General features: G+C 36.8%; 1 protein-coding gene across 2 annotated transcripts in view; it reads right to left on the bottom strand.

Annotated features, from left to right (window-relative positions):
- CDK17 (cyclin dependent kinase 17) overlaps window positions 1-19807 on the bottom strand; it is a 92240-nt gene that overhangs the window by 17800 nt on the left and 54633 nt on the right. For both annotated transcript variants that reach the window (XM_048302114.1, XM_048302116.1), the window contains 2 exons: window positions 17031-17164; window positions 258-383 (listed from right to left, as the gene is read on the bottom strand). In XM_048302114.1, the coding sequence (XP_048158071.1) occupies window positions 258-383; window positions 17031-17164 (260 nt within the window). The remainder of the gene's footprint in view (window positions 1-257; window positions 384-17030; window positions 17165-19807) is intronic.

Genomic DNA, 19807 nt, shown 5'->3' with positions numbered 1-19807 from the left:
TCGGGAGTTTAGTTTAGCCACTGATTTCAATAGGACAAGACCTTCAGAGAGAAATACAATCGGACCAAGTTAGCAGAAAAAAATGAAAGAAAATGTGAAGTTCTTCATTGGATTTTGACAGGTACATGCTGATGTTCAGAAATAAAAAGTCAAAGTGCGAATGAAGCTGAAATATACCTATGGAACACAGGCCTGTGCATTAAATGGATTCTGAAGACCTGAGAGGTTGGCTAGAAAGGCAGGTGCATTACACTTACTAGGGATGCTCGACGAGAACGCCGACTCATTGGCTGGTCAAAGGGCGGGCTGTTAATCTGCAGCTTCTCCAGGTAGACATCAGGTATCCTGATGTCAGCAGGCAGGGACAAGCGCTTGTTCAAATCCTGCAGCAAATAATGGTAAAAAGAGAAGGGACAAGTAGAGTTCAGAATTTCCTAAAACATCCTTTAACATCTGTAGTGTTACTATTTAAAGCTTAAATATTTATACAATGAAAAATAATCTCAGAGAAATTGTTTTAAAAACATATTCTCTTCTTAAAATACCTCAATTTGCTTATATAACAGGTTAAAAAACCTGCGCAAACTTATTACTCTGACAAGAGGAATGAAATATTAAAATGCAAACAACTACATTGTGGATAAATGTATCGAGTTTAGTTGAACACTTAGAGAGACCTGGAACACCAGAATCTGAGAATTCAGAGACTTGTGGATGCATTTATTTTCATATAGCAGTTACTTTAGTATAAGAAGAGATTTCCAGAATTCAAAATATATCACCCTCTCTTTCTCTTGACTACAAAAAGCTACTAACTTAGTCCATTTTTTCCAGTCTCACAAAACAGAATCACTTCATTATTAGAGCCAACTATTACAAATATTATTACATTTGGTTTTTTATAACTCTTTACTACAGGATCTTTTGAAAATGAAAATGCCATTACATAAAAGCCATTCTCTCTGCATCAGATCCTATTTTTCCCCAGTAAATTTTTTCAAGAACAACATACATTATTTCGAAGGCAAGAGGGAAATAAGATTGCTTCATCTTTTACCAAATGGGAGGGGGAAAGAAGATTTTTCTGGGGTGACTGTACGTTCTTATTGTTTTTATTTTAGTTTGGCTTTAATCTCAAACATGCCAAAACCCCAAAATATTAAATATTGTCTTAAAATGGCCAGTCACCATCTCATGAGATAAAAAGACAACATAGCCAGACTCAAAAAAATGGGAAGCAATTTCTGAAACACTGGGAATTGTTTTTCAGTGTAGGTAGTTTATCCAAGTAAAGAAAGTCATGCTCAACATCAAGTGCACAATCCACCCCCAAAGATTCTACCCTGAAGAGGACATCTCTGGAAGCATCACTGTTTTCACACTTTTCTCCAGCAGAGGAGGCAACTCTGTATTTCTGCTGGTAGACCTCAGATTTAATCAATACTGACCTGAGGGCTGTAAACCCTTCTTGAAGGTACCCTTTTCTATCCTTAACTATCACCTCCAGCTGGGCATCCTGAGCTAACCCAAATGTTGGCAGCTGTATCCCAGTTCAGTTCCCCTCAGGCTTGACCATGTGCTTCTACTCATGTCTTTGCAGCAGCTTTGAACTATTTCAGCATGCTAAATCACCAAGAAACTATCTCAGGAGAAGTGCATAGCTTCCTGCCAGCTTTGTGCTCCAAACAGGTTCAGTGTAAGGTCAGACAAGCTCACAGCCTGAATGCAGGGCAAGAGAGGCACAGCAGGGCAAGCCCGGGAAGCCAGCAGCCAAATTGGCTTAGGCTGACAAAGAACTGGATCATCAGACTTTTCAGGACTTGAGATCTTGGTGAACAACTTGCTAAGCTTTCAGTGATGAGAATGTATTTGAACCATGTATATGCATGACCTGTATACATACCTGGAGCAAAAGCTAAGCAAAAAATACCAATTAAAGAAATATACTTTGAAAAAAACCTATGTAATTTGGGAATTAGTTGAATCTCAGGTAGGATTGAAATGATAATATACCCTCCAGGATGATTTACATATGCTATTCACTATGGCCACCTGATACAGGCAGAAATTTTTGGAGAGAGGCCAGCAAAGCTCTAATTTCTGGCAGCTGATCCTCCTGTTCTCCTTTTGCTCCTCACACCTCCTTAGGTACAGAGCATCAAGTCTGTTAGCTTCTGCTTTGCTGCCAAACATGAGCTTCTTTGCACAACTGGAAAAATCAGTGTCTGTTTTTCATCTAGTATAGAATTTTTTAATTGTCTTTAAACAAAAAAAAGTGCTGTTCACAGAATGGCAGCTTTGACCAACATTTTGAAGCTAAATTAAAAGAAAAAAAGTATGGCTCCATTTTGGCATACTTTCTAGTTTATTAACTCATTTTCAACTTGTGTATTTTAAATTTTTTAAAACATTAGCCATTGTAAAACTGCCAGTGTGGTTTTTGGGAGAGTGGTGGAGCTAATTGTAACAGGACCTACAAGTATTCCCTGAAGTAAAACGGTATTTTCCTCTACAGTATTTTCCTTCTTTCTGCCAGGCTCTGCTAATGCCTCTCTCCTACTGAAGAGGGTTTCAGATTATGAAAAAAAAATTATTTCTCCTATGATTTACTGCATTCTTCAGAAAATTCTGGTAGCTGTTCAAAACAGTTGAGCATGCCACATTGACTTAAAGAAAGTAGCTTTGACATCTCACTGCAGAGTAAAACCACGAAACTGCTGGAACAAGACAGGGATGACAGGAAAAGGATCAGCATCAATCTCTACTTCACCTTCCTAATGTAATCCCAGATCAACACTGGGCCAATATACTGGCTTTTTGCTTTTTCTGATGGCTGAAGAACAATTTGACAAATACTAAAAGACCAGGATAAAAGATCAGTGAGCTGAGTTTTTCAATATAACTTCCTGAACACAAGAGATACCACCATTATCCTATAAACTCTGTGACAAAATAGCTTTCTCCTACTCTTACCTATTAACTCTTACAGCACAGAAACCTGTTGCACTGCTCTGTTCTCACTGTCCCACAGTGCTTGTTCAACAAATCTGTTTATAGGAATTTTAACAGAAAATTTTTATAGGGATATTGAAGTTATGGACCTCAATTCAAAGGCCTCATGAAATACGGACCTGATTGTATCCCAAAGCTCTCCATGTGTGAAACCCACCTCCACAGCCTCCAAGAAGCATTCCCAAGCATACAAAGTTGATGGGTATATAGGAAGATGGAAGCAAAGGCAGCCTTTAGGCTGTGACGGCAATTTGAAAACTATGCCATTAAGTGTGCACTGCATCTGCCAAACACACACCTTTTCAGATGGAGGGCAAAGGAAACAAAGCCAGTCTGAGATTCTACACAGGTACAAAGAATCCATTACTTTGAAGCCCAGCTATCACAGAGGCTAGAGATAACATTATTTTTGGTGCAGAAAACATGATAATGGGAGGCAGATGTAATTCTATTACAGAATTCCCATTCCTTCATTCTCAAAACCTCTGCCTATGCTGTTTTTGCAATAGGCACGATGACTTCACTTCAGAGATTCACGTGACATTCTCAGTTCTAAACCAAGCTTAATCTGTAAACTTATATTTGTTGCTCCACAGTAGGTAGTACAGTTTGAATGTAAGTACTTACTGCTGCAAAGGCCAAAATCTGTTCCAATTTGGGTAACTCCCCCACAAACAGTAATCTACTTTTACATAAAACAACAACCCTCACCTCCATCCCCCGCAATGTCTTTAAAAAAACCCCGAACAGCACACCACAACCTGATGGGAGAAGGAGACATTTTTTTCAGAACTGGAATACCTGATGTTAGTAACACTTCCTTCCCCACATTTGTAATGTAATAGACAATACATGACGGCAATTGCTCTTTTTTTCCCCCTCAGAAAAAAAAAAAAAGGATTATTAAGTGCTGAAAATCTAAATTTTTGTCATGTTCTAAATAAAATCAAAACAGTATCTATTCACCTTAAATTTCTTGAGCTGAAGAAAGGTTCTTTTCTGTGAGAAAACCATGATTTCATGGAATCTGCAGCAGGTATTTTACAGATTTTTCCTCCTAATGATTTACACTACTATACTTCCAAAGCTCATGCATATTTGGCTATGTTAGAATGTCAACCAAGCCAAGACTTCCGTTTTAAAACCATATATTGTTACCTACCAGACAGAAACCTTTTATGACACCAATATTTGAAAGATCATAGAATTATATATAAGAAGTCTTCTTTGTATTACAATTTTCCTTTACCTAACTGCTTAAAATAGACAAAACTGAAGAAAGTAATTTAGTCTACAAACACAAATATCTGAAAGAAGGAAATTATTATGCCTTGTTTGTCTGTACCAACTTAATTCCTCCCAGTTTTTGCAATAATTGAAGCAACTACCTCTTGGGAAAAGCAAGCAATTATAATTAAATGCTATACAGTAACATGAAAGGGGATTCATTAGATGTGCATGAGAGGAATAAGCACAACGTTTCACAGTGGCTAAATAGAAAAACTGGAAACTGAAATTGCATCAGTCTGACACAGTTGAAAATCCCAGTTAATTTAACTGAGATAATGCTAAAAGAAAAGCAAGAACCTACCACACACCTACTAATTTTGAGGCTTAAGTGTTCAAGGCCGGGCAGTCTGCTGACACTTGGGCAGCCTGGTCATCTGATGGCAGCAGGACACTTGCTCCCCCACTGTGGACTGATCCTGGTGAACAGTCAAGCCTTCACCTAGTGGAGCACTCACTCTCTGCTCCCACAAAATGCAGAGAAGACTGAAGGATGGTGAGCAAACTTGTGGGTGTAGGTAATGGCAGTTTAATAAGGAAAGCAAAAGCTGTGTGCCCTAGCAGAATGGGAAAAGGAACTGATTCACAGCTTCCTATCAGCACGCAGGTGTCCAAGTGCTTCCCGGAAAGCTGCGCTTCAGCACGCACGTGGCTCAAGAAGTGGAAGACAAATGCCATAGCCACAAATGTCCCTCCTTCCTCCCTCCTGCTTCAGCTTTTATTGCCAAATGCCATGCCAGATGGCACAGAATAGCCCTTTGGCCAGTTTGGGTTGGCTGTTGAGCCCAGGGGAAACAACCTGTTTCCCTGCTGGTGCTGACCAGCCTTCAGGGTGAGTCTGGCCTTGGTATATGAGGCCTGGGACTGCTCATTAGATGCAGTCGCCATCTCTGCTCCCCATGCTGCCCCTGCAGCCATCCCACTGCAATCCTGCTATTGCTGATTTACCAGCAGCAAAACCCGCTCTTCTAAACCACATGGCTTGCTGCTATTTTGGTGTGACACCAGGCTGGAGGGGCCAGCAACAGTAGGAAACAGATTTTTAAGAATTTCTAATTGTCTTAAGTCTCTGTGGAATCCTGGGAAGCAGTGAGAGACTTTCTGGACAGAGGACTTTGCTCACACTTATTTCAATGACCAACTGAATATAATGACCTGTTAGCATTTCCCATAGTAAAGAAAAAACTGAACAACTTAAACCAAGGTATAAAATGCCTTGCTACAATGCTGTTTAAAGAAGTAATAAGGAAGCATGTAGAATTAATGGCAGGACTGAATTTTCCCTATGCTCTTTGAGACTGTCAACACTAAAGTTTAGTGTCCCTTTTAAACACTAATTTTGCATCCCTTTATAAATCTAAATATTTAAAGGTAGTAAATTGGAGCAACTCCCTGTGTTATTTTATATATCCTTTTTTAAACATAACAGGTGTGTAAGTGGTGTACACAGATCCTCAACTATTCAGAGGGAATCTGAGTACATTCCTCTGTAACTCTTAAGAAGCAAGGGTTTAATGGAATGCAAAACCCTAGCTTTTGGGGGCAACAAAGTACTTCAGGTAAAACAAACAATCTTTTAGAGAATTTAAACTATATTATTTTCTTGTATATCACTTAAGATTTATTTTTCTAAATGAGGTCTAATTTATGAAAAAACTTTCGTCAATTCATAGCATTTTCTAGTTAATTCCTTTATAGTTATCTTTAGGGTCAACTTGCAACAAAATATATCAGTATTCAATAAATGCAGTACTCTAAATTATCAAATGCCTGTGGTTAACTGTATGTTACTTAATGAGCTGGTTTTTAATCCAGTTCCAAGCTATACTCTGGGAACATATTTAGGCACCATTTGATTTGTTAGGGGAACCGGAATGCTTGTGGCATTTTCCTTCTACAACTTAAAAACACATTTTCTATCTTCATATGCAAGGCTTATTCTCAGTTTTGCTTTACTACTGGTACTACTGGCAGAGAAATGTAATCTATTTTTATAATTTGTCTGAAATGAGTTTCACATTTGTCCTACTCTGCTTCATGGCAGATAAACATGTAAGCACTTGTGACACTAATACCACTTTGTTTTTCATGGAAATAAACTACTCTAACTTGTGCTTATCTTTACCATCTATTTCTAATGCCAGCTACAGCAAATGCTCTAGGAAGAGCTACACTTTGTCCAGCCTTTTCTTTCATCTGCCTAACAGCCAAGTGTGTTCCTTGATGTGGAAGTTCTGTCTACCACCAACTACTTACACTTGGACACAAGAAAAGGAGGCAGGAATTCCAACTTAAATCCTGCAGGTCCTGAGAGCTGAGGAATTTGACATTTTAAGTAAACAAACCTGTCTTCTAAATGAAAAACAACCAACCACCTTGCCCCCAAACCTGGCCTGTTTTTCACACATATAAGTAAACCCCAAAAATCCTAACTTTTTTTATTTCATTACCTCTGGTCCCCTTCTGGGTGGCCTAAAATACTGCTGCAAACATCAGCTTCTTGACTTGCCACTCATAGAAAACCATTCACAAGACTTTAATACTAGAATTTTGTTACCACTTTCTGTTTTTCACCTCTGTCAACTTCTTCCTTAGCTACCTATCCTTTTCTCATCTCCTACTCTCCATAATACAAACTTACCAGCTATTCCCCTTTATAATTGCCTGACTTGTCTAATTTAATATTATTTAGTGCCACTTCTCAGAAAGCCTTATTCCTGACCAACAGGTAAATCTTCACTCCTCTTAAACCCTGTCAAAAAAAGTACATTGTTTTACAGAATAAACCTATTTTTATTTGTGGAAACAACACTGTTAACGTTTTCTACTTTAAATCAAGTATTATAACAAAAAAACTTCTGGATATCCTTAACTCACAAATTTTTTTGACTAAGACGCACTACAGACTTCAGTTAATTTCACTGAAGTTGATAAAGATGATTCTAACTCCGGATAGACAATGTTTGAACTCTACATGTTATAACTGCTCTAAAAAGAAGCAACTTGAAACATTCACATTTCTTAGGCTGTCTTCTCTCAACTCAAGTCATTGTGTGTTTGACTTACATAGCACATTTAGACAATAAACACTAATATTTTTGACAAAACAGAAAAAACATTAACCACAAAAAATACACAACCAGAAAATTGCCCCAGGGAAGGATTTGCTGAGGTCTTCCCAAGTCCAATTTTTACTACACTACAAAAAGCAAAAACGAAAACCAGACTATTTTTACTTTTAACCTGTAACAAATGTGCCATTTTGCAGAGTGCTTCTTTCTTGCTCCAACAGTAAGTCTCTCTTGTGTCTACTGGGCTACAAATGCTGCTAATCTTTGAACTGACAGGCCATTTCAGACTGCTACCACACTCACAACTGCAACTGCAGCAAGAGAAGGAAGATTAATGCCTCTTGTCAAAAAAAACTGGAAGGGAAAACCCTGATAACATCAGCCTCAGTTCACTCTTACTAAATGTTTCATTTAGCAAATGTAACAGCTGAGTATCTCCAAAGCCAGTATTTCATTGCCTGTGGCCAGATGTTCCCATTGGTTTTGGAGGAGAACGGGCTGGGTGTAAGAAAGTCTGGTAACTACCCCTTCCAAAAAAAGGAAGTAATTATCCACTGATACAAGGTTAGGAGCCCAGGAGTAGGAAGCTGTCTCTGTCAGTGGATGACACAAACTATACTGCCAAGCTACGTCATTATATACCAATCCTTATTGCTTTGGCTATTCTGTTTATTGGTGAGTTACATTTTGAGACCAACCATTACTTAAGGTATGTACTTACCATATGGCAACAGACAACTTGCTGGTCACCTCTCCCTTAAATTTTAGTTTATCTTTTAAGAGTTGATTCTGCTAAATTCCATCCATAAAATTTTATTACAGCCTCACAAAGAAGAAAGAATTGTTCTTGTAAGCCTACAGACATCAGTCCTATGGCCCAAACAATCCACTCTGGATCAAATGAAAATGCTCTCTTGTGTAAGCATCAGTCTGAATTAGCATTCTCACCAGCTTTAGTGAGCAGCAGCGAGACATCTCAGCTGCAACCACAGGCTGTTCACTGTGCTTTTGTTCACATGCTTAACGACATTTAAAATGCTGCATCCTATAACCCTCTATGCAATGCAGTTCAACTTCATGACATGCTTACGGTAAAAAAAAAAGCCCAAAACCAATCAAATTTTTACGCTATTCTTTCCCTGCATATTTTAACTAAGAATGTGTACTATGTGCTACCTCACGATACACAAAGCAAACACATTACTTTTAAGACATTAGCTTATGCCAGTGAGAACTTACACATTCTAATACACAATTTTAAAGCATGTACTTACTGTATCATTTTAGTATCAGATACCATGTGGAGCTTTTTTCTGAAGGTTGCCTTATCAAATTTCAGTGCATTTTTGTCAAATGACAGCACAGTTGAAGCCAACTGGATCCTCTACAGAATTATGACATACAACAAGACTGCTAGAGGCAAAAGTAAATATATATATAAAAAAAAAAAAACCAGCCCCAAAAACGAGAACATATTTGTAAAAAACTGTGTTGTTTGGTTACAGTTCTGTAGACCTTCAAGGTCTCAAAGTAAAACATCAGCATACACATCCACCAAAATAAACCTATACCATCCCTGCAGCACACTATTTTAACACCTTTATAGATAGGCTTCAATTACTGTAGCCAAAAAGACTATTTTAACAGCTGGGATGAGTTATCTATACCAGTCTTCCTTATATGTATATAAAGCCATCATCATTCCTCCACACAACTGACAGGTTTAGCTATAATTTCATTATGATGCATAAAGTGCATTTTTTTCTGCCTTCAGTAGCGTGATTTATACCTAAATATTACATTTTTCCCTTATACTTCAATGTTGCTATTGTTATTATTTTACTGAAAACATCAACTCACAATTAATCAATTACTATTCTGCTAAATTTGAGGACAGGGTCATCAAAGAACCTTTTCTTCTGTTAGTAGCAATAATGAAAACACAATCTTAAGATCCATCTACGAAGGATCACTGCTACATCTCACACCACAAATCCATGCTGGTTTTCAGCCAGTCTGTCAAAATGCACACAATTTCAGAGAAAGTGTCAATTTTAAGTACTGAGTCAAGTGGCTTTTTACATTTGTGACAGAATTGACCCCAAATAATGGTAGAATTCATTCATCAATTAAATCAAAAGGGTTTTTTTTCCCAAATATGCTAATTGAATACACAAAGCACTTTCAGGGATTTTATCATGAGATTGGGTCCACAGGCTATTTCAGACTCACAAGAAATACCACTGGTCACAGACAATGCATGTTCTCTGCCTCCTGCCCAACATAAACACAGTTTGTCAGATTTGATTTTGACATGCCAGGAAAAGACAATGAGCCAAGTGTAATCGGTGAAATATTATTACCATGAATTCTAGGGTTTAGTCTCTGTTTTGGGACTAGGTGTCTCATTTTCCCAGCACATCTACTATCATCAACCAACAGAGCAAGGACTTTACTGACAGTAGCTGAAGAAAATTATTGCCAATATCTACAGTAGCTATGGCCCTCAAATAAAAATATAAAATAAATAATATAAAAATTAAAAGCATAGAAACCAGCACTGCAAGCAGATATCTTTCTTTTATTTACTTCAGCAGCACGAAAAACTTCTGAAATATGCTAAGCATCTTTTTCAGTAGTATTTGCAACCATGAGTATTTTTGAAGGCACAAAACTAGAATTACAGGCCAATAGGTTTTTTTAAGCACGCAAAAATATGAATTCTGAGCACTTTCTTTTTCAAAATACTTTTAGTAAGAATTTTCATTTCATGGATATGCTACTTAGGCTACCAACTGGCTGAATAAAACCGGCTCTTTCACTCATTTTTCAAAAAAACCACAGGCTGTTATTTTATTTACTTTGTATCTCCTATTAGTTTTAAAGAGAGAGGTTTAAACTGATCAGCACAAACACAGTGTTCACAAACTGCATTCCAGGAGCTTCTATTCACAACCAATGAAACCAAACCAAAACAAATACATGTGTCATAAAACCAGTTTTGAAAAATATGAGAAAGGAGAAATGAAAATCAAATGTGAGACATTAACTTTCCTTTCAGCAAGTATGTAAATACCCAGGGAATTTGTGATAGATTATATCAGAAACACTTGAAAATTCTTCGTCTGGGGTTTTTTTTTGGTTGGTTGGTTTTGCTTTTGTTTTACTTGGGGTTTTGTTTGTTTGTGCTTGTTTTTTGTTTTGTTTTATTATTTTATTGCATCAGAAAGCTTGTAAGGAAGTGAACTTAGAGAATAGAAGGAAGACTATGAAAAATAATAATAATAACCATAAAAATATCATGTCTGATTTTGTTTGCTTGCTAAATTATCACCTATCAAGATATCACTCTGCAGCATTAGCCTCAACAAAAATCCAAGGTCTGTGGCTGTTTGACTCAGTGGTAGGTGCTGGGCAGGAACAGAAACTAACAAAGCAAGCTCTGCCTCATCTACTACTACATCCTCTGGATTTGTAAACATGGATTTCTCTATGTTTTCATCAGTTTCTGTAACACAGTAGTAAGAGAAACTGCCCTGAAAGAAAAAAGGTAGTGCAAGTTTACCAGCTTGTAAGAAAAACAAGGCAAAGATGAAGGAAAAGGATAAACAGAACATATCACTGCAAAAATGTAAACTTGGACCTTTGAAACAGTTCTGTGTAACGTTCATTACTAACACTAGCATTTACATCATCAACAGCACTTCAAGTACCAAAAGGGAAGTCCCATGAAAAAACAGGCTAATTAAAAAGAAACCAACTTCTTGAATATGAAAATGGGAAATCTGACCTTCCTTGACGAAAGTGTGGCTGGAGTACTGGGTATGAAACTGCACCCAATTACTGATTTCTCATCTGATGAATTTCTGTGTGTTTTATAGGTGACTGAACACATCCAATGCGATACCAGACTACTCCTAAATGGAACTTAAAGGAAATCCAAGTCATGAAGACACAAAACCAAAAAAGCATCTATTCCATCCTTTTAGAAAGAATATTGCCTAGTGCAGTAACTTTACTAAAGGAGCGTTTGCAAGTGGAATGCAAGAACTTTAGCACCAAAATGCCAAAGGTTCCTAACAGAAGGGCAAAAAAAGTGTTAACTGCTGATAACAAAGGCAGTTACCCTTTAAAAAGTCTAGTAAAAGGCATGTTAAAGTCATCTGTTATCTAAGCTGAAATTCTTTTTCTTGTTGCAGTGTCAGTTTTCTTCTGTGGAAGAAATGAGTCTGCCAATCAAAAGGAGGTCCGTCAGTTTAATCAAAACCATCCTAGTAATTTAGAACATACACTTGGGTTTTTAGAAGAGGGATTTTGAAATCACCAAGCTTCATGGAAACATGAAAGTGGGAGTTTATAAAAATGATAACATATTTTCTAGTGTAACCTTGGAAAAGGTTGAAAAAAATGAGCCAAGCATGACTGAATGGAGATAATTACAGTGACCACTGAAAAGCAAAAGAAGTCTTGACTGTGTCAAGCTTCAATTTTTTTTCTGTCTAGTACTGAAATCTTCTGGTAGGTGATCACGTGCTTGGATTCGTAGAAGAGACAATCAGAAAAAAAGCTATTGCTTTCTCAGGAGTTGGAGAGATGTAAATTAGACAAAACCCAGTAAATAAGACAGAGAGGGTTCTGTAGCTGCCAAGAACAGAAGGGGGAAGGAAGAAACTTTGCTCAGAGAAGGCCCCAGGTAGTAATGCCTGCTTGGTATACAAGGAAGCCTCCTGGATGGCAAGATACGTAGGGCTGAATTCTCAGGCTATCCTGGAAAAAGTAGCTTCCTGCTTCCAAAACTAATGGCAGAAAAAAATGCTGTACTGCCCCTGACCAAAACCCTGGGTCAGTACTGCATCCAGTCTGCTTTTCAAGCATTTAAACAACTGAACGGAGCCGAGAGTGCACTATTTGCACGTGAGAATGGGGACCTACAAACCACATTCTAATCTGAAGCCTATGAACCAATTCTTAACACTTTTATCAGTTGAAACATCAATTAATTTTGTGCATTTTTCTTAGAAGGTACGCTTGCCCAGGTGGACCAGCAGCATGTTGTGTTACTCAGGCTGTGTCAAGACCCCCTAAGCAGTTACACCCCTGGTAAAGAGTGAAGCTCATAAAAACTTATTTCTCATCTACATTCTTTCTTTTGGAAGGTGACCAGCACAACACACACCTGCCTACAGCTTCAATTCACAGCCTTCGTATTTCCTTCTGTTCAGCTACAAGTACTAACCCTGGAGCTAATCCTCCCAGGGGAGAATTATACCCTATAGCAGTGTGGTAGGAGCAGTCTGATCTGGAACACACTTCTGTCACTAATGTGACAGTCGGATGGATAAGAACTGCTTCTCAGGATAAAATATCTGGGAAACAGGCTGGTGAACAGCAGGTTATGGCGCTCCGCCAGTTCACATGCTAAGACAGCTAACAGACCTTGGACTTCTGGGAAAGGGAAACAGATGTTTCAATTTGCACAGACTGTTTCTCCTTATTTTTTATCCACCACAGCTCTTAATGATGCACTCACTATCCAGTGCATGGGCACAGGGCCCCCAGTGAACACTTACAGCTTGTAACATGAAGTTATATTAATGCATTACTGTCCATGTCTTCTTTTCCAGCAAAATCAAACTGAAAATGCTTTAAGCTATAGTCCCATGATCTGCAGAAGTGTTTCCCATTGCATGACCTGCACTTTATAAAATAGAGAAATATGTGTAGAGATTCTTAAGCTGTATTGCTTCTGACACTTGAAAAAATTATTCCATCCGATGTCTGATAAACAATTTTACTGACTTACTAAATAACCATTAATATTAGCATGAGAGTACAAGACATTTTAATTAAAACCTAACAGCTGTTTGAAGCCAAACTCTTCACACAATAGATGCTCACACCTACTGTCAGCATGATTCCTGCCTGAACGAGTAGAAGGAAAGAGAAAGAAAAAGCAACTGCTTTACTGACAATTTGTAGCCTGTGGATTACAAGCAAAATAAACTTTATCTAGGCAACACAATGAGATTCTGGTATTTTCTCTTTGTTTTCTAAGCACATGATAACAAGGAACAATCATTAAAAAAAAAAATCTAGAACCACAACTGCAGCGTTGTCGAATTCAGAAGCAAACGTATTATCATCTCCCTGTCACGCTGGCCTAAATTATAAGTCATGGGGGAATGGGGGGTGGATATGACAGACTGAAAGCTGCTATCTCCATGGCTGCTACTGTGAATAGAAAGTTTTCACCCCAGCAGACTTTTCACTGCAGAGCAGGATTCTTTTTCTCATTATACTACCACCACTTCATATTTAAAATGCCTCATAATTAGGTTACATTGCAGTATGATTTTCTATCTAAAGCACAGCAATTTAAGGTTATGAAATTTCAGCTTTCTATTGCTATGGAGACTCTGCTACAACAAACACATTTTCCATTTCTCTCTCCACTGTCTATTTTGTATTTCTCTATATGAAAATTTTAGAAAGATCCAGTTTTATTTCCCAACAGAGTCTTCCATATATTCTGCAGCAGAGAATATGTCTGCTCTTTGACAACATTTTATTTGTAGCTATGCATTATTTAACTGCAGTGGGGATGGGCACTAAAAATCAGAACGTGTATTCTCATAGACAAAATACATCAGGAATAATAATACTTTTTTTTTTTGCTAAGTTGCACTTGAGTACAGTATGCATGTTTTTAGCAATTTAGAAAAACCTGGCTAGGTTGCTAATTTTCAGAATTCTATAGGAAGTTCAAGCCGAGCATCAAAAATTTGGTTATATACACAAAATTCCTGTAAGTAAAAAAGACCGTTTCAAGGTTTCAACTTTACCTGGTTAGTTACCTTCAAAATGAATTAGGACTTTTGTCAATTCAGCAGAGAGAACCAAGCATATATAACCAAGAAATTATGTACAAAACTGTTATAAATACAGCAAATATTGGTCAAACTAAACATAAGGAAGGACACAGCCACAGTGTGACAGGCACATCCATCTTAGTGAGGAGGAACAAGAAATATTGCTTTATTGAGTTCATCCAACTGTGTATATTTAATCAAATTCATTCTACAATGGATTCCAACTGGGACTAATGACTTCAGCAGACTACAGCAAAAACATACTGGCACACATGTACTAATTTACTCCAACCTGTGATGTACAGCATACAGCTATAACTCATTCTAAATGGCTATAAAGGGAGTATGTCCTCAGGCTACCCAATTTCTATAGACAACAGATTCCCACCAGCCATCAAAATAAAACTGAAATAATAGAAACTTACTTCACAACAAAGATTGTTTCTTTCTCTTTATATAATCACATTGCTACTACTGAATCAGCCACCTTCATGGCACAAATCACACAAGGCATACAGGCACAACTTGTTACGAGAGGAAACCTTGCTTTGGTTCCCTCAAAGGCCAAGGAAGCAAGTGATTCCATTCCACAAAGAGCAAAATGACTAAAACTGGGTTTTTGTGGACTTACAGCTTGCAACTCAACTCATCTCTGGATAGTGTGGTTTTTAACTAGCAGGGGATACATCACAGTATCTCCCAATGCAGAGGTTTTTTTTACAGAAATTAATAGAGAACTAGAAATGGAGATTTTTATCCATCTGTCAAAACTGACAGAAAATGACCCATGGGATAAATACGAGGAGAAAAAGACAGGCAGACAATGTAATCACTTAAAGCCTTTTCACTTAGGAAATGATAAAGCTGACTGAAAAGATTATCATTAGGAAGGTATTTTAACCAAAGCTACAAGATTGTTATATTTTCCTCCCTCTGGAATGCACGAACAGGTACAAGTCCTACCTACTCTGCTACAAAGCACTTTTAAGAAGCAAACTTTAAGGCCACCAAAAACATCTCTCATTGAAAGCATTCTCAAAATTCAGAGCTGAGACTCTTTGCAGACATCAGTGTGAAATATTACAGGAAAAGTCACCGTATCACCGTATCAATCAATACTATGGCGATTTGAGGGAAACATTACAATTCTCACCGAATATACATTAATAGATGCCAAAAAACTATTCATGCTCTCATTGACTGAGCCAGTCAATGAAAAAAATAACGTTAATTTCAACAGTCAGAAGCAAGCATTTGGAATTTGGAGGAAAATGAGAAAATTAGCACTGCATAAACAAAACTTAAAAGTTTCCCAAAGCCTCTTAAACAGTAATATTAGAATTGTTTTACAATTAAAGATTAAAATGAAAAGATGCTTTCATTTAAAAAAAGCCTTCTGAAAAATTACACAGTAATTTCCTGACCTTTACTATTCCTGAGTTCTTTAGTAATTTCTTTTGGAGTTCTTGAATTCCAAAACAAAAGAGAATCCTTTAATGGTTCTTAGCCCTCTCTGGAAGATTTGACAGATTTCCATTTCAGTTGTTTAATTTCATTATGTATCATAAATGTCTTTATTTCTTTCCTGTTCTAAATACGCATTTCAAAATGTAGAGGAAACAGACAATGAACAAAAAGTAAATAATCCTTTTAAATAATTTCCTTGATTTTTAGTTTCTGCAGCATACATTCTGATAAGCAAGTTTTCACAATGACTTTTATCCCTAATTTAACTATCCTGCATAAACCAATAGACCCACCTTTGTTCCCTCAAATAAACTTGAACAAGCAAAGTTGGGAGAACAAAGTTTGGAGATCAAACCTGAGATTAACATACAAATTTAAAAATTTGACTACAAAACCTTCCAGGTGCAAGAAACTATATAAATAATTAATGCAGCTAATTTACATATATTTGAAATCATATCTGCACTACACGCTTGGAGTCTTGGAATTTCAAGCATAACAGAATGCCTTACAAATAAAAAATTTTTGGCATGTACACCCTACTGTAACTTATCCAAATCTGTTTCCCAATGCAGTATTTGATATGAGGCCTTGAATGAAGATTCAAAATCTTAAAACTATGCATATTCCTATGTGTACTATAAAGCAGCAACTACAAAATTCTACATGCTTCTGTAACAAAGGCATCATTATAACTGTAACTTTTATACACTCTAGAAAAAGGGAAGTGTTCTGTTTTAGTTCACCAAGGGAAATGACAACAAAGCAAGCACAAGGGTGGCTAGTATTCATAATGAGACTCATAAATAAAGGAAATTATGTGCACAGTTATTCATAAGGTACTTTTCCTCCTTTTGTTTACCATCCTGTAAAGTTCCGTTCATGAAAAAAAACAGGAAGAGAGGAAGAGGCTGAAGCAGTCAGGACCACTGCTGCTGTAGCATTAGTTTTGCAAAGACTAGAAAACAGTGTTAAGTAAAAGATGTCTAAACCATGTATCTTCTTGAATACATACAGTGGCTTGCACACAATGCAAGAGAAAGCGACTCAAATGCTACACTTCAGAAATTCCTCCCAAAAATTCAAGTTCCAAAACATTTAGATTTTCAAAATTAACGGTTCATAAACAGTGCAAGATAACCATCGTTCTGTGTGAAAAATGGAGACAAATTTAAATAGTATTCAAATAATGCTTTCGGCATGAAATATATGGCAGAACGGTTGGTTACAGTTAATTGAGAAGACAACCAGTTACAATAAACAATTAAAGCAACCCCCAGCTCTCTTGTCAATTTAAACAATCCTTATATGAAAAGTGAATTACCTCCATTGAGATTCGTCTATGTATCCGGTTTCTGAGACAAACTCCTGTGGGAGACTGAACTTCATCAGATGACGTTCCAGAAGCCTGGTCACTTTCCCCATCTGACCCCATTTTCAAATTTTCGTGAACAATATCTTTAAAATAATCCAAAGAATTGAAAACGGTTAAACAGCAATGCATCAAACAGCTTTCTTGTACAGATAGAAAAGAACTGAATCATTACTATGCATTGAGTTACACAGCAGAGTGGAAGACTCATCACAGCCATGGCAGTCTTGATACATACTTTATATGGCTCAGTAATAACCACAAAATGAACAGGATTACTTTATAGGAGTTCTATGCAAACTTACTTGAACTGCAGCAGAACTCAATTTTCCAAAACAAAAGACAGACATTTCAACCCCAATTGTAATTCCCAAAAGCCACCTCCCTCTCCCAGCTTCAGTTCCTAAAATCTCTCAGTACCACTTCTCTTTTAGAAGAGAATGTTGGATATACAACATTACTGAGAATAATTAACATTTTCAAATCAGACTACCTGATGCTAGTAACCTAAATGTATCTTCAGAAAGCTTAAAAATCCTACTGAGAAGTATAGTATTATTTTGAGAAATGACAAATATGGAAGCTTCAGATATAAAACCCTGAGGCATCCATGTGTGAAGTCATGGGATGTATTATGACCATCTAAATCAAGGCTCACAAGATAAAAGTACATTCAGAAGTGGACCTGACTTTTAAGAGCCATTAAGTGAAATTTGTGACCTTATGAAGGAATTTACGTAACAGACAACTTGAGTTATGTGATGTTGCAGGATCTTCATATCTAGTGAAACTGGTAATTTTAAAACAATCCTGAAGATTCAGGCACATAAAAGTTTATGCATATATGCATACATATGTACGTTGCTTTTAAGCACCAAGGAATTTTTCAGACTTCGGAGACAAACACTGTAGCGAACAAAAGAAAATAAAGGTGGTGTCATTAATAGCATGAAGAGCCAAATGATTTGCAAAAGGACACATGGGAAATTGGTCATACAAGCACTTCACTATGAATAATGCTCCATCATCACCTCTGAAATACCTGAACTCCAAAACTAGTGTAGAAATTGAATACCTATACATATAAAGTAGGTGCTTCAAAAGACACCAGTTTCCCTGCTGTCTTCTGATCCTTGTTAGTAATCATTATCTTGTACAAGGTGTAAGAGAACCTGAGGAACAACTAAAAATCCCAGAACTCTATCCCTAAAAAATGCTAATATTAGCAGAACACACAGAGATCAGTTCAGCCTTACCACCAATACATTTGAAAGTATTTAACATTTGCAAAGCATTACAGCAACTTTAAAAAGCCCCCCAAAACCAACAGAGAAATTGCAAGTTTCACCACCATCAACAAGCAAGAAAATTGGATTTTCTAGGGAAAAAAAAAAAGCCATTAGGGCAATGTTTCGTTATCTACACATCTTCTAAAATATTTGTCTAGTTTGGCTCACATAGCATCATGCAGACTTCAAAGGAACAAATTCTTCCTTAGTACAAAAAGTTTCCTTTTATGGAAAACAGAATGGATATAAAAAGAAAGATTAACTTGTAAGCTATTAGCAACATATTTTAACTCAAAATACTGTAATTAAATACACAAACTAAGCATGCATCTCATGCACAAAGCAAATTTTCCAGCAGTGATGCGGATTTATATTGGATTTCTATTTAAAATCCACACTGAATCAGAATTTTCCCTGCAAGTCACGCTCAGATTTGGACTAAATAAAAAAAAAATTAACCTGCACTCCTTATGTAATAAGTAATCTTCTGATTTCAAACAAGCTAAACACTCACCAGTGCTTCTAAAGGCACTGCAGTTTGAATCACAGGGAAAGATTTTCAGAAAGCGGTTCCTAAAGATCAGCCTTAGTTTTAAAGCTAAACAGAAAAAATGTAATTCTCTTTTGCCAAGTTTCTAAGAAATGTCTTATTCTCTGTAGTGACTTGACAGCTGTCTTTTTTAAAATCTCTAACAAACTGTGGAAAATTACTTTTAGTAATATAAAAGCATTATTGAAAACACTACTTGCAGCAAAGCTGTTACGCCAGCACTATCTGGTAAACAGCACATTCACCGTATTGGTTCTTTAATAAAAACTCTCTTTTCTGAGACGTCATGTAATCCAATTTAGCAGTTACAGCTCTTGAGATTCTGTTAGTAAAATGAAGTGCAACAGCTACTGACAGGGGTTCCCCAATCTATTTATCCTCATGTTAGAAAAAGCCCATCAGTGGGACCCAAAGTCTGTTTTCTTTATGGAAGCTAGGCAAGGGACACTTATCTCACCAATCTCACAAAATAAAAACTGACAAAATTGAAGTAGTGCTGCATTTTAAGCCATGGTGCAATTACATTATTTCTTTTCTGAGAGACTGGTTATTTAAATAAAGTAATTATGGAATTGATGCTGTCATATTTTTACACATTTAATTCCACAAAACATTTGTATTATGAAATAATTAGTAAAAAAAGACAATTGGAAATGCAATGCTCAGAATTACATAGAGCACCCTAGTTGACAATGATAATTCTTCTGCTAAGAATATCAGCTACGTAATAACACACAACTAAGCACTATTTCAAGAACTAGTAACACAAACCCATATATTTGGGACAGATAATGTAGCTAACAAGGAGCTTCTATTCTTTATAAATCAGGAATATGAAGACAAAAAGGGTCTCTACCATTCAAGTCTAAAAGTGCAGTATTTCAGACTTA

The sequence above is a fragment of the Corvus hawaiiensis genome, chromosome 4, assembly GCF_020740725.1.
Source record: "Corvus hawaiiensis isolate bCorHaw1 chromosome 4, bCorHaw1.pri.cur, whole genome shotgun sequence".
NCBI classification, from domain to species: Eukaryota; Metazoa; Chordata; class Aves; order Passeriformes; family Corvidae; genus Corvus; species Corvus hawaiiensis.
Note: the sequence above shows the minus strand (reverse complement) of the source record. Positions and strands in the feature narration are given on the sequence as shown.